This window comes from Rousettus aegyptiacus, unplaced genomic scaffold (genome assembly GCF_014176215.1).
Source record: "Rousettus aegyptiacus isolate mRouAeg1 unplaced genomic scaffold, mRouAeg1.p scaffold_m13_p_5, whole genome shotgun sequence".
Lineage (NCBI taxonomy): Eukaryota > Metazoa > Chordata > Mammalia > Chiroptera > Pteropodidae > Rousettus > Rousettus aegyptiacus.
Window position 1 is genome coordinate 64,470,588 of NW_023416308.1, and position 15,905 is coordinate 64,486,492.

Consider the following 15,905-nt stretch of genomic DNA (forward strand, 5'->3'; position numbering starts at 1 on the left):
TGTTAAGGAAATGACAGAGAGCATGCAGGGAGGCCTGGGTTCTAGTCCTTGCTTCTTTACAAATTATTGGTGTAAGTGGAGGGAAAAAGAACATTGGGCTGATGACTTGTAAAGCCTCATGAAAGAGATACAGTTCTGTGATTATATAACATGTAAGAATTATATGTTATTTAGGCATCATTTGGTTTCATTAAAAACATTTCCTTGGGAGAAAAAAGTCTAAAAAATTGACCTTAATAAGTATGAATTTACATAATTTTAGACAAACACAAAATACCAAATTAGAATTTAAAAAGCATCTTTTATAAGCCTCTATGATAATTTTTATTTTTATTTTTTCCTGGAAGTGACTAATTATTGATTCACCAAAAGTTAACTAGAAAAATGACCAATTATTAAAGCTTACTATTAATACTTCTTTGGCCTTTTCAAATCCCTTTGAACAATAGTTTTGTATAGATATTTATATGGAGAATGTCATACTATATTTCTCCAAATAGTTAAGAAAGTTCCCAGTTGAAAGAAAAATGTTTATTTGAAAGTTAATTTATCAGAAAAGGTAGCGCGCAAGCCCTCTCTAGAGTAAACTATTTCAACAGCATTTTGTTATATTTTAATAGCTTTGTCAAGAACTTGGATGAAGATGTAGAAAACATGAATATAAAATTTCAGCTAAGGCAAATTAAGAAGGAAAAATATCAGAATATAGGATTTACAGCCAATATAATGTAATGTACTAAAGCTAATAAATTTTTGGATTCATGTACCTTCTCTCTCATACCTCCATTTATTTTTTCTACTATAGGATAGAGGGGGGCATTGCTTAATAGCAATTCATGTGAGATATTCTATATTTTATTAACTCAGGATGAGCCATTATGTGACATAGTTGTCCCACAGTGTAACATAGACTTAGAATGAGCAGATCATGTCCTTAGTGAAGAAAATGATGATATTCATTCCTGCTCTGTATGCTTAGTCCGTGTCAGGCATGTGGTGAATTCTGTTGAATTGGGAAAGGTCGCTGAGATGATAAAGGGGCCTAAAATCAATCAAGAATTTTATAGGCAATTAATTGTGTTCAGCATGAAGAAAACAAGATTGGGCTAACAAATCATCCCACTTTTATATTCAGTGTTTGAATGTCTGTCTTAGGAACATCTAGAGTAGCCTACTGGGTGGAAGTTATAGAGACACAGATTTTATCTAAGCGTAAGAAAACAAAATAGAAGCTTTTGACTGTAGAGCAAGCTGCTGGTGCCTCTGAGAAAATTCTGCCTTCATTGGGGCTGTCATAAAAAGGGGTATGACAGCTGGGTGGATGGTGGGATGTGGGTTAGGCTGTTTTAGTTCTCTAATTTTAGAAGAATCGCTTTAATGAATTATTTAGCAAAATAAATTTACTGATAAGTAAAATATTTAGTCAAACCAAATCCCTTTTTATGTAAGACTCAGATTCCCATAAAATAGAGTTTTCGTCTCAAACAAAATTTCACTTTTGTGATGATTATACTTTTGCGATGATTACTTTTGTGAGGAAGTAATATAATTGCCAAAGTTGCTTCCTTCCAACTTGTTCCCTACACTTTATTTAGAGTAGTAATTACCAAATACCAGTCTCTTCATACCACCTCCCTGCTTAGAAACTCAAATCACTCTACATTGATTTTAGAATTAAGGTATTTATTTTTAATATGACCTGCGAAATCCAGCAAGGTCTATCCTTACCTGCTTCTTCAGTTTTTGTGGTTTCGCCCTCCATTTCAAAGCTAACCACATCGATCTACTACTAATTTCTCCTATGTACACCATGCTCCCATTTGCTACACATCATTTCTCATGCTGTTTTTTTCTTCATGAGTGGCCTTCTCATTGCTAGATGATTTCTTCTTTCACCCTCCAGATCTCAGTTCACTTTTCACTTAATCGGGGAAGACTTCCTGACCTTCTTATTTAGATCGCATGTCTTGTTACACAATGCTCATACTCTGTATTCTTATTTAAAGCATTGGTCACTTTTATATTTGATTATATAAATATTTGATTTAATATTTCTTACCTCTACTAAAATATAAGCATCCTAAGGCAAAAGACATTTTCTGTTTTTAGTTCACTATTGAACTCCTGGTGCCTTGTAATATGTGCATGTCACAATAAATGTGTATTGAATAAATAATGTAAGTGGAACACTTAGACCATTTAGAGAAAGGAAGGGATACAGTAACCCTAAGGCAATAAGTTAATTTTATATAGTGCTTGATTTTTTTAGACTTTTTCCACAAAGTTCTAAGAGCTAGAAATATTATATATTATTATATTACACTTACTATCTCGTGTCATATATATTTTACAGATAATGATATTTTATTTCTCTCAACTTTACAGATAAATACAGTTAACTAGCTCAAGATTAATAGTTAATAAGTAGCAGATGTAAGATAAGAAACCATGGATTGAGATTTTCGGAAAATAACCACCCACTTTACATGACTAGATGCTGTATTTTATAAGGTGATTCAAATAGCATATTTTCTTATAATTTTCTATAGGACTGTCTTAGTTCTGCTGCTATAACAATAAAGCCATAGACAAACATTTATTTTTTCATGGTTCTGGAGGCTGGCAAGTCCAAGATCAATGACAGCAGTTTTGGTGTCTGGGGAGGGTCCTTTTCCTGGTTTGCAGCTGGCCACTTTGTTGCTGTATTCTCACATGGAGAAGAGAGGGAGCTCTGGTTTCTTCCTCTTCTTATAAGTGTGTTACTTATATCATGGCTCTACCCTCAAGATCTTACTTAAACCTCATTATCTCCGGACGCCTCTTCCGAATACCATCGTATTAGGTTTCAACATACGGATTTTGAGGGGGGGACACAAATATTTCATCTATAGTAAGGACTAAGCTATGTTTTATTTATACCTTTCTATCTAAAATATATAGTTTTAAAAATTACATATCTAATCCTCAGTTAATTATGTTTTCTAAACTTTGACAGGTAGGATTTGAAATATGAAAGTAACACTGCCATCTAGTGACAACAAACCTGAATGAAATTTGAAAACGACTAGCAGGTTAAGCTCCCTGGGAATGGTAAAAACGTTATTCACATATTCACCACTGTCCAGGAACATAACTTAAGGCATTTATTTTGTTTTGGTGAACATTTGAGCCAGCTGATTATTACAAAGGTGTGAACGAATAATGACTAAATGAAACAAATGGTTTTGTCTGTGGAATATTACTCATGTAGTAAGGTTGTGCCACTTGACTAGAATCCATCTCCATTTTCCTCACTCTTTCCACTGTTTCTGAATGAGGGAATTTGTATGTTTGATAACCTAATAAAAAGCTTTCATCTTAGTTTAGTTTAAAGAATTAAGTATATTCAGCAACAAACATATATGAGGAAATGAGTCTTTGGTAAAATTTTCAGCTAGATTTTGCAGCATCATAAGGAAGATGTGGAATGCCAAAATAAACTTCATTTATCTATCCCAAGGGGACGCTTAAAGCCACTTTGTATTAAATTACTGTGTGATTTAATGTACACACAACACTAAAACACTCCAGACATGCAAACAAACAAAAAAGTTTAGAAAATATTGTGTAAGAATTTTCTTTACAGTATTGAACCACATAGGAAATTTAGATAACATTTGTATTTTTTAAGTCTTAAATTTAATATGATAGATTTAAGCTAATATACTTGAAATGCATTATTGTCGTGGTACATTCAAATTGCAGATAAAAGTATCATCTAAAATCATTTGAGCTCAAATTTTCTTATTATATGCAGAGTACAAGATCAAAAGAGATAACGATTATTCTATTTTTCCTGGAAGACTAAACAACAAAAACCTACCACTTTCAAATAGTAAAAATTTTTCTGATTTAGGTGATAAAATTACATTTAACATTTTTTTTAAGATAGCCCAGAGAGGATTATTTCTATTTGTCCGGTTACTGGTATAGTCAATGAACTGTCTCCCTACAGTGTTCTAACTCATGGTGTAGAAATGACTTGATTGGAAATATTAACTACTTTTTATATAACTCAATGAAAATTATTGCTTTTTTCATACTACTTATTACCTTGTCTCCCCTTCAGGAATAATATTTTATATGCTGACAGTAAACACTCTTTAACAGAGTTGCTATTTTGCCAAGAGTTGAGTTGGAAATATCAGGGGCATGAAACATTTCAAGATAAGCAGAGCGTCTGACTTACACACATTTCTTCTTAGCTAATATCCTTAAAATAGTAGTTTTATGTTTATTTCAGGAAAAGTGTACGGGCATGACCCCATCTCTTGTTTTTTTCGTGTGTGTGTGTGTTAAACTATTTATGTAAAGAGTGTGGGTAGTACCAGACGATAGCAGATGACAATCTAGCAAGAGTTTGATCAAAATTAGTTGCCAGTTATTGCATAATTACCAAAGCAGACTGATGCTTTGAAAAATACGCTGTAAAATGTGGTTATGATTAGTTTTAAATGAGGCACCACTGTTGTGGGATCTCTTCTAATTTGTGGTCAGGGACTCATGCTAGAGGAGTCGTGCTTAGGATGAAACCTGAAAGATGGGTAGAGTTAGTAAGGTCTGAAGAGCTTAAAGGCAGATGGTGGTGTGTGGAAGTGGGTGTGCAGAGGCTCAGAGGGTTCTAGAGAGAGAATGTCAACTGTAGTTGAAAAAAAATTTCTAAATAAAGGGAGAGAACACAAATGAATTTTGTTTAAAATTCTTGATTCCTTATCTGTGAACAAAAGATTCAACACTGCACCAGTGTGGAAGTGCAGTGTGAACCAAGGGTCTCTCGGTCTCTTGATACCCAGAACAGCATGGCGGGGATGGGACAGGAAATTGACCTCATGCTAGAAGAATTGTGCTCACGTTATAACACTGTAACACTAGTAGAAAGCAGAGGTGGCTATGTTTTATGGCAGTGCAAACAGAAAGAGAACAGTTTCTCTTAAAGGTTTTCGGTGAGAGGAAAGTAGAGGATAATTCAAGACTGTTGAAGGAGTTGGCATTTGCCATGAATTTTAAAGGAGCAGGGCGAGGTCTGCAGCATGTTTGTAGTTTACTTTTGTCTTTGACTGTGTTTTGACCCTTGTTTTATTCGTTCAGCTAGGGTTGTGTCTAAGCAGAGCCTCTGCTTCTGTTCTTAACCTCAACTGCAGCCTTATCCTTTTACCCATGTGCCGGACACTCCTGGCTTACCTTCGAGGATCCCAGAAGGTAAGAAAAAAAATTCTACTCACAGGTTGCAGCATAAGAATCAAGTGTTACAGTGGCACACTAGTCCTATTTGGTTTTCATGGTCTGACTTTCTGCTAGAGCGATTCTTTCAAAGATGACAGTAAAGACTATGTCACCTGTCAAAATGATGAGTGAGCTATTTTAGATAACAACATTAGATAAGAGCAGAAGGTAATAGAAAAAAAGTTATTAATAGCAATATCAGGCATTCCGCTAAGCACTTCACATATATAATTGTGAATCCTCACAATGATTCCACAGTCAGGTATTGCTGATGAAGAACTGGAGGCATGGAGAGTTTAAGTAACTTGATGAAGATCATGAGGCTAGTGAATGGCAGAGCTAAGACCAGTCTCAGTTCTGAGTACTTTCCACTCTACCATGCCTCATTGAGGTCCTGTGTTTCATTTAGTTAAATGCAGGTAAGCAAACTCAAGCCCTGTGGCCTTTGAGCAACACATAGAATGACTACTGGTGTTTGTAGCAATTCATCTCTTCTTAAAACACTGGTTTGAACTTTGTAATAGGCTTGAAAGGGATGTCTTAAATAGTGATGTCATGTGTGATATTTAGTGTTGTAAAATGAAGGATAGAAGAAAACAGAAAAGTACTTTGAAAGTTAAAACTCAGCTGAAATTCTTAATTCTCTCTCTCGCTCTCTCTCGCTCTCTCTCTCTCTCTCTCTCTCTCTCTCTCTCTTTGTGTTTATATTTATGCCTTTCTTCACTAAGATAGTAAGGCAGTGCTGGATAGATATTGATATTTTAAAAAGATGTTCTATGAAGTTCATATGAGTGGATTTACTACAGTAAAACTTCTCAATCTTTTTACATAATTGTATTTGGAAACTAATGCAGTAATTTGTGGAAATAACTCTTTCTCTTCATTGCCTACCATTGTAAAATGCTAGGTTTTGACCCCTGTGGCTGGCTATTGGCTTGGTGTGAAGAAAGAGAAAAGGCAGGAAATGAAAAGTACCCACCTAAGTCTCTCAGTATTTAATAAGTCTTCAAGAATTGTCCCTCAGTGTGAAACATAGGTATTCAAAGATGCTTGACATTTTATTTTTCTATAAGATTAAGCAGGCATTTAAAACTATAAACAAAATTGCTTCATTGAAAAAAAAAACTTATGTTTTCGACTACAAAAAAGAAATCACATCTATAGTAAAATTTAAACATTCCAGAAATTTGCAAACTAATCAGCGAAAGTTTTCCCTAATACTGCTCTGCCAGAGCAACTACTGATTACACTTTGGGGTAAATGCCTGCAGATATGTTAACATGTAATTCCATTAATTTTAAATAGTATAGAATCAGAGTGTAGTTTATGTTTTATAACTTTTTTTTACCTAACAATATATCTTGCACATCTTTCCACATCAATAATAAGCCTTCTCAATTCTCTGTAGTGGTTTGAATGTTCCATTGACTAGACATAATTCATCTCACCAATTTTTAATTAATAGGCTTTCACCATATTTCTAAAACTTTGATATTATAAATAATACTATAGTGAAAAACTTTGTAAATATATTTCATTTGCCGCATCATCTTTACCATATTAAATAATTTTTAATTAGGTTCCAAGCAGGAGAACCAGAAGATTGTTGGATAAAAGCAGAACATTCCACATAACCTGTGGTGTCACTATCTGTATTTTCTCAGGTGAGAAAACCAAAAGATGTTAAGTGTTGTGTTATGATAACATACTTTTATGAATGGTAATTTTATTGTCCTATAAATTATTTTCTGTCACTGATTTGTGATTTTCTTATTATATTAGCTTAATTTTCTCTCCCTTAAAGAGCTGCTGGTAGGGCTACAGAAAATGGGTGTGTCTTATGCATTATATACATATATATTTTTACATAATAATGTGCAAAGTTTTGGCCCCAAGCTGACAGTGATTGTTTCCTAAAAGTAAATAATTTCATTCAGAAAGATTGGAAGAAGCAGATTAAAAGTTTTTAAGCTTTAAAAGTAATGATAAGATAGGAGTTTAAATGCATCAAAATTAGAATGCAAAATATATATTCATAGACTATAATTCCACCCAAAGTTATATTTAATAAATGTTTCTTTGATATTAATACTTGGATAGAAGAGCAAATGTCAAAAATCTGTGAAAATTATCTTGCTTAATTTCAAGTTAAACTATGAAGTGAGGCTCTTGGTTTTTAAGAGTCATTTTAAAATAAATTTTTATCATGAGCATTTTTGGATACTTTTCAAATTTTTGAACCAGAAAGTAATAAGCGTATTGATTAAGTACATAGAATCTGGAGATGGATTGTGTAGGATCTATCCCCAGCTGCCCTTCTGCCTTACTATATGACATACCTTTCTGATCTTTAGTTTGTTGTTTTTTTAACTATAAAGTGAATGAACAATAGCACCTATCTCATAGTTTTAAGACTAAAATGAGAACATGCATATGAAGTTCTGAGGATAGAATTAGTTATAAGTTTGTAGTAATTATATAATATTACAATCTAAGGGGTTAATTATCTCAGTGACATAGCATCTGACATTTTCATCTGGTCATTATTTGATAGGACATAGCCGTTTTGATACTAGTGATACTTGGACTGGATATTTACATATAGCCATTTTGTATCGAGTGTTTTTGATACATCTATACCAAGAAATTATTAAACTTTTAGCTTTTTAAAAGTTGCCAAGTATTATTGAAACAGGCATCTTCACCATTTTATCCCTAAATGTCTTCCCATTGGTAATTTCCATTTATGGAGGTGAGAGATGACAGGAGAGGTTGAGGGATGGGATTAGAGCTCTAATACAGCTCAAGGCTAGGGATGCAGTAAGAGTCCAGGATGAGATGAGTACCAAGGATGTGATAAGGGTTAGGGATGGATTAGAGTTAGGGAGGGTGAGAGGTCAGAAATGAAGGAGAATTATAGAACATTGACACATTCATAACTTGATTTGTTCTAAACGATGCTTGTGTCCAAATATTCTGGTTCAGTTGGAGAATTTGCCACAGATATTGCCACGAATGAGCATGTGTTCCAGAGGGTCTGCATTCTGCCACTTATTAGTACTCTGATGTTAACTAAGTTACCTTTATATCCTTAGTTTTCTTATCTGTAAAATAGGGACGATTCTAACTACCTCATTGTTGTTTTGAGAATTATATGAGGATATCCTTGCAAAGTGCCTGGCATAGCTTTCTTCTTGCTGCCTAAAATAAGAAGTTCTGAATTCTTTTCACCCAAAAGGGCGTTTCAAAGAAGGTGAATATGTCCTTTAAAGAAGCATCTCATACAGCTTTTATCTAGGACTTTTTTTCCAGGAGAATTCAGAAAGGGTGGCAGTTCCTCTAAGGATATTTTTTGCATTTTTGAGCCATAAGACATGTAGTTAACATATAAACTACTGATATAAAAAGGGGGACTTTTTTTTTTTTTAACTTCAGATTTCATTACGTGATGAAGCTATAGGACACAGTTTTATTTTATTTATATAATGTTTTATACCCGTGCCATAGTTGAGTCTTACCTAGACACCCTTTGTTTTATTTCTTTGGAACCTTGTCCTTTCTTGTTAGTTAACCCATTTCCAGCTTCCTGTTTACTTTTTATGAGACCCTTTTCCTCCTCTTCATTTGATTACTGGTAGAGTTTATAAATTCTTTAAATAACTTTTAGGTTAGTGTTCTAGTCCTTCTCTCTCCCTTTCATTTGTCTTTGTGAGTAACTCAGAACTGTCAACCCATCTATATCACCTACGCTAGGTTGAAGGGGATTGTAGAGTTTCCTAGTTTCCAGGCCATGTCTTTTTTTGAATCAGTACACTCCATATGTTGGTATAAATTGTAAATATTTAGAAGGCAATTTGGGGTCACTTAGCTCATTAAGTCTCTTATTTCTGTCATCATTTTATAGGGAAATAAACTGAGGTGTTGGTAGGCAAGCAATACAATGGCCAAGATACCAGGTTTTCTAACTAATTTTCTGTTGTTCTCTTATACATTATCATGTGCTGTTAATTCAAACCTTATTTCACCTACAAGAAAAAGTTGGGAAGGGAGGAGGACGTAATAGTCCAATGTACAAGATCATTTGTTTCTTCCTTATCTGACTTCCTCAAGAAAATTTTGTTTCGTTATTTAGATTCCACATATAAGTTAAATAATACGGTATTTGTCTTTCTCTGTCTGACTAATTTCACTTAAGATAATTTTCTTTTACCGTGGCCATGCCAAAACTAATTTGTCTTCAATTCTTTAGTAATTTCCTAACACTTTTATCTTTTGTCTAAGTTTCGAGTTGGTTGAGCACTCTGTTTATTGTGCCATTGTAGATGGATTATTAAATGATGATTAATATTTTCCTGAGTTTTTGTCCCCTGAAGTGGTTACTAACACTTCTACTATTGAGTTTAGGACACTATGATTTGAATTCGTGAACTAAAAAGTTTCAACTACCTCAAAGCCTTTCGGTGGACCAAGGTTGAGTGGCAGTGAGGTGTATAAGACATACAAGATTTGGAGTTATGAGAGAGGTGAAAGGTATGGAACATGTAAAATATTTAGGAGCTGCTTAAATAAATAAATACATACACACATGCCAACATAATTACATACTTGCATTTGAATGTGTGCACACACACGTGTATTTTTTTCTAACCCTGACTTTCTAGGATTATTTTATTCTTGCCTTTGAAAATTTGGTTTCTTTACATAATTGTGTGTACTAAAACTGTCTATAATAAAATTTTGGTGTCTTTAAAACTTTTCTTTTAAATTTAATATCTTATTGCTCATATAGCTGTCAAAAATTGATTCCTGTATTTGAGAGGAACTGACTCCTCTTTATTGAGCATCTTTGAATACCTTGCTGACTTGCACCTGCTGTGGTTCTGCAGGTGTGCATGTGGCTGCCCATCTAGTGAATGCCCTCAACTTCTCGGTGAACTACAGCGAGGATTTCATTGAACTGAATGCAGCAAGATTTCGAAATGAGGTGGGTGGTCTCTTTCTCCTCGCTTTCCTTTCATTTGTCGTGAGATGACTAATGAGGGTCTGTGATTTTCACAGAAAATTTGTACCTTGCTGCTCCTTTTGAGTGCTTTTAAAATGCAGTTGTCAAGTTGAGTTTTATTCCTTTTCAATAGGAAATATAGGTAATTACTATTTCACAGTCTCTCCTGCTGAAAATGGGAGTTCGGAGTATCTACTTTTCATATTCTGCAGTGTTCAGACGGTTGCCACTCAGGCTTGCCTTCTGCCTCCCAAAAGCTTTTATCTAATTCCTGTCATGCAGTGGAGACTGTCAACAGTGCCATTTCATGGTAAAAATTTTTTAATAACTCAGATATACTGTGCTTGGGGAACAGGGCAGAAAAGCAGGCTGATGATTTACCAATCCTGGATAATCAGTTTATTTGACTTAAAAAATACTATTGAGTTTTAATGGTTCATTTGTTCTGTTTGTGTTTTTAATCCTCCAAATAGGTGACCTTGAGCTGAATCTGTAGCAGGCAATATCTGACTTAGAGGTGCTTTTTTCCATGTGAAGTTGCCCATGAAATAAAATTATATGTGCAAGGTGTCAGGCCAAAGCCTGGTTGAACAGCATGTGCCCATGCTTAGGTCTCTGTCGCTCAGTACTTTCATCCTGGCCTCAGGGTGCCCTTGCTTCATGCTAAGACTGCATTAAAACACAACTGCTCAGTGATCTATTTGATCAGAACCTTGATCTACTCTGCTAAATCTGGTAGTGACTTAATACGATTATTCCCCATCTTCACCCACTTCTTTTTTACTTCTATATATCACCAGACTTATCTAGATTAATATTGCCATGATCATGTGTTTGACCCCACTCCTGAAACAAAATAAAAATGTAACAGCAAACACGGAAACAAATCACAAAGCCCAAACTGCGAGCAATCTTTGATAAATCCTTTGACTATACTAGTATTTTAAAGAACACTAATGTGACTTGATCAGTCTGGGTTGGGGTCAGACATTGTCATTTTTAAAAAGCTCACCAGGTGATTGTAGTGTGCACCTGGCATTGAGGACCACTGAAAAGTCCAGCTCTTCAGCACTCCAGCGGAGGCTCATCTCACGTAATAATTTCAGACTGGAGCCACATTTCTTCCTGTTTCCCACTACTTGTACCCATTCGTCTATCCTCCTCTGCCCATATCACATGGGGTTGCTTGTTTTCTACTCCTGCCATGCAATTCCCTTTTTAATCTTTTCTTTCTTTGCTTCCCTCTTTTGTTTTATAACTCATATGTCTTAAATAACTATAATGATTATATCATTTTAATGTAATATTTCTTAAGACTATTTTTAGTCTTTTTAGGGTTTTTAGTTATTAAATTTATTCCATTTAAAGTGGGATATATGCTTAGTATAAAATATTTGAAAACACCCAAGTACATGAAAAGTGAAAACTTCTTTCCCCAAAATAGCCACAGTTAATAATTTTATGTTTTCTCTTAAGATATTTTGAGTGGTATTTTATGATATATATTCCTCAGCAATTTACTTTTTTTCCCCTAAATATATGTATTGTGGCTTGCCGTATCAGAATAGATCTATCTTATTCTCTTCATGTTAATGTGCTATAATTTTCTTTTAGTCTTTTCCTTATTCACAGATATTTAGGTTGACTTTTAGTTTTTGTTGTAACCCGCACAACAATAAATTCATTTTTCGTACACCACTGCTAGGCAAATTTGTGGAAGTAGAATTTTGGTTTCAAAGGTATGCTCATTTTTAGTTTTGATGGATATTGTCAAATTGCCTTTCAAAAAGGCTTCACCAGTTGACCCACTTCTACCAAGTTTATCAGAATACTTATTTCTCAATCTTACCGTTTTTAAAAGATTTTTGCCAATCTGATGGATGAAAAAGGTAACTCATTATTTTAGTTTATATTTTCCCTTTCTTTACTTCCTTCTTCGTTTCTTCCTTTTTTTCTCCCTATTTCAATAAATGTTTTTGAGCACATCATAGATATTAGTAATGTGATAATTAAAGATGAAACACACACACACATTGTATCTATAAATATGTATATTCTTCTGTGACTTGCCTTTGAAAAACACAGTTTGTGTGATACACCTAATTGTCCTTGCACTGTGCTTTCACTCTGTCTCCTTTAGATCTTCAGTGACACATCGTCCAGCTTGTGATGGTGGCACATTCCTGATGGCCTAGTTAAATCTGCCTCATCTTGTCATTAGTGAAACTCTCTCACTCTCACATTCCATCTTTATTCCTTGGGAATATTAATGGTTCTGTTTTCTGAGTTTCCATAGCTTTATTCATATTTCTGGTACTACCACTTTGTTCAGCTTTTCTTATGTTTTTAGTTGTTTATGTATTGGGTTACTCTAGGTTACCCTTTCTTCATGTTTCCGGTACCAGGTATAGAAGTCATTTGACTTATGCCAGATGAGGTGCTATTCCCGGGCAAGTGGTCCTTATTCAAGGACCCTGAAACTGTATCATATAAATGGCTTCCTACTTTGTATATAGTCTGGATTGATCACAGATTCAGTGTAGGCATAAGGAAAGAAATATAAAGGCTGTGCAACATCAAGGACCATTAGAATGAAAAATAAATCTACAAATTTACCAGGGATTAATCTGAGTTTTTCAGAAGACATAAAAGGAGGTGACTTAGATCTGTTATACCATGAGAGATGTAGTTTAAAGAAAATATTGTACTAATAATGTTTTATATTTCTGCATAATAGGGACGTCTCCTCATTATTTGTTATCGCTACATTTTACAGTACTTGAAGCATTGTAAGTTCTCAATTAGTATTCTTTGCACTGAGTTTACAGTATATAACCTCTCCTATGAATTTTATTACTTTTGACTCCTATCATCTTAACACATGGTAGGTACAGTTTGGCAATTGTGGTAGACAGATTTATTAATGCTTCCACATTATAGCCAAAAATATTGTTTCAATGTGGTCAAAGGGTGGGCTTCAGGCCACTGCTACTAGCTTATAATTAGCCATTAAGATGAAAGCCTATGCCCCCTGACTCCTCAACCAGTGCTCTTCCTTTCTTAGATGAATGGACTTCTCTGAATTGGGTTTTGTACTTCTTCTAATCTCCTTTAGCATCATGAAAACATTATGAAACTTGATTGAGTCTTATTTCCATTGGGATAATAGTATTTTAAATGCCCAATACATGGATTTATACCCAGCAGATTCTTTGTACAATTTTATATTATCAACGTTTTACTTTTCAGTTAATTCTCCCCCCCCACCACCTTTTTTTTTTTTTTTTTAGGATCCCAGAAAACTTCTCTTCACGACTGGTAAGTTGTTATTCATTGCTCTTTCTTAAGATTCAGGAAAATCTTTGAAAATAGGCATCATCAAATTGCATAGCAACTAGGTGTCTCTTTCAATATAACAAGAAAAATTTGCATATCAGAATAAATATTAGGAGTTTGAGTTTAAAGTGGCAATGAAAACAGAGGGATGAGGAACACAGTTGAGGTTCAAATGAAGAGTAAAAGTAAGAAAATACATTTGTCTTTCATACATTCTCCCAATGAAAATAATGTTACACGTTTATTGAGGACCTTCTTTATACATACTGCTGTGGCAAGTCCTGCTAGAGATAAACATGTGGGATGGGTTCCTGCCTGCAGAGCGTTGGAAAGAAACACCAAGCACTCTGAGTATAAATGTATTTCTTATAATTCACATATTTAGCAGGCTATTTTGTGATCTTAAAACCTATAAAAAAGAGGAGAAACAATCATTAAAATCAGTTATTTTTCTTGAAATGTTTCCTTTTTTATTTGTAATTTACTTTTCCTTCTGAAGCATATTGTCCGTGAAATCTCAGTCTAGACTATTAATTTGTTAAAGCACATTTGAATATCCCAAAACTTTGCCATGATGTTAGTATAATTCTTATTGAAATTCTTCTCTTTTTCAATCTGACATCTATACTGAGGAAAGGAGAAAACTTTTGGGGATTTTAGCACATGTATCAGGGATAAGGATGATTGGTAGTTGAGATGCTATATTGTAAAGGCTTGCTTATAAAATTCCATCAAAGATAAGAATTGCATGTGGAATTGAGGCATGGCCCTGTCAAATGCATTGTTTTTCTTTTCAGTCAATTTTATGATGAAAAATAACAATGTCCAGGTGTTTTCCCCATCCATGTCACAACTATGTTTAGATTTATAAAATATATTTTGTTTCTGCCTTATGATATTTGCCATTGAAGTATTTCACAGATTTCAATTTAGGAACATTTTTAAATTTTGTTTACAGTTTTGATCATTGAAAGCATGGTTTTATTTAAGCCTTAAATAATTGGATGAGAAATGGAAGGGGGAAAAAAAAGAAGAGAAACAAAACTTTTAATATGAATCAGTGTATTTTTTGATTTATATGAATCAATTTAAGAGAAATAATTAAGAACTCTGTTTTAATATTATTTCACGTAGCACAAAATATAGTCAAAGCCTTGGAACATTAGAAGTGTTTAAAAAAGTTTAGTTTACAAAGATACAAAAAAATTTCTTACATGACAAAAATATTACATTAAGGAACTTAATATAATTAATACTTCTATAGAAACAGGTGATCTCGCCACCTAAGCATGAAACCCCATCACTGTTTGTTCTTTACTAGTTCTCATGAGTGGAGTTGAGCTAAGTAGAGACAATACTTGAAAACAAATTTCCTGGCTCCATTCTAGAGATTCTCTGGAGGTGGGACCTGCCAATTTATTTTATTAACCTTCCCATGTACCTTGGGAGCTTGCATTTTGCCCTTACTGAGCATCTCATAATACTCGAGCATAACTTCTCAACACCAGCTATATTTTGCCCACTCTCTTAGCTTACTGTCTTTTTTTTTCACGTGGTCATCTCCTGCTCATTCCGAAAGTCTCAGCTGACATGCCCCATCATGCACAAATTCCTCCCTAATTCCACTAGCCAGAGCTGACCTCTTCTTGGTCTGGGTTCCTAAAGATATATAGTAAAATTACTATGTTGTAAAATGTGTATTTCCTTAGATATATTGTCTTTTCCACCTGAAGGTGAGCGTCTTCAGGGTGGGGCAGGGCAGCCCTTGAGGCATACAGACACCAGGAAAATATTTTTTGTGGAGTTTCTGTCAATACAAATAATTTGTATCACCGCAGATCAGTGTGTCAGCATCATTTTGGTGGTCCAGTCTACATCATTTCATGAAAGCAATTCTGTGCTGGCCAGTTCTGGAATGTGGGCTCTCCTGAGCAGCATGAATCTAGAGCTCCTAAGATATCTGATTGACCCCACTGAGTAGTAGCAGGTGAGAGAACAAGGCAGAATCTTAGGATGGTAATGGGTTGAGTGACACTTTTCTACAAATAGACAATCTAGCTGTATATTATTAATTCATCTCTGACTAAAACTATTTTGTAGCTGTCTGTGAATATTGCCATCCATAAATCCTTGGAAAAATTAAGTTCCAGATGAAGCAATGCATGCATGTTTTTAGCTGTTTTAGTGATAATATTTTTTTATTAGTTGACGTGTTTCTTGGATTTTAGTTTGCTTAATGTTACATAGTCTTCACTGTCTTTAAATTTTTTTTCAATGTAACCTAAGACTAAGAAATTAAGATTGT

General features: G+C 34.3%; 1 protein-coding gene across 4 annotated transcripts in view; it reads left to right on the forward strand.

The window, feature by feature from the left end:
* Positions 1 to 15,905, forward strand: part of NOX4 (NADPH oxidase 4) — a 138,882-nt gene that overhangs the window by 19,138 nt on the left and 103,839 nt on the right. For 3 of the 4 annotated variants that reach the window (XM_036220478.1, XM_016153168.2, XM_016153167.2), the window contains exons 3-6: positions 5,128 to 5,238; positions 6,842 to 6,926; positions 10,149 to 10,246; positions 13,555 to 13,582. In XM_036220478.1, the coding sequence (XP_036076371.1) occupies positions 5,128 to 5,238; positions 6,842 to 6,926; positions 10,149 to 10,246; positions 13,555 to 13,582 (322 nt within the window). The remainder of the gene's footprint in view (positions 1 to 5,127; positions 5,239 to 6,841; positions 6,927 to 10,148; positions 10,247 to 13,554; positions 13,583 to 15,905) is intronic. The other variant, XM_016153169.2, reaches the window with a different exon arrangement.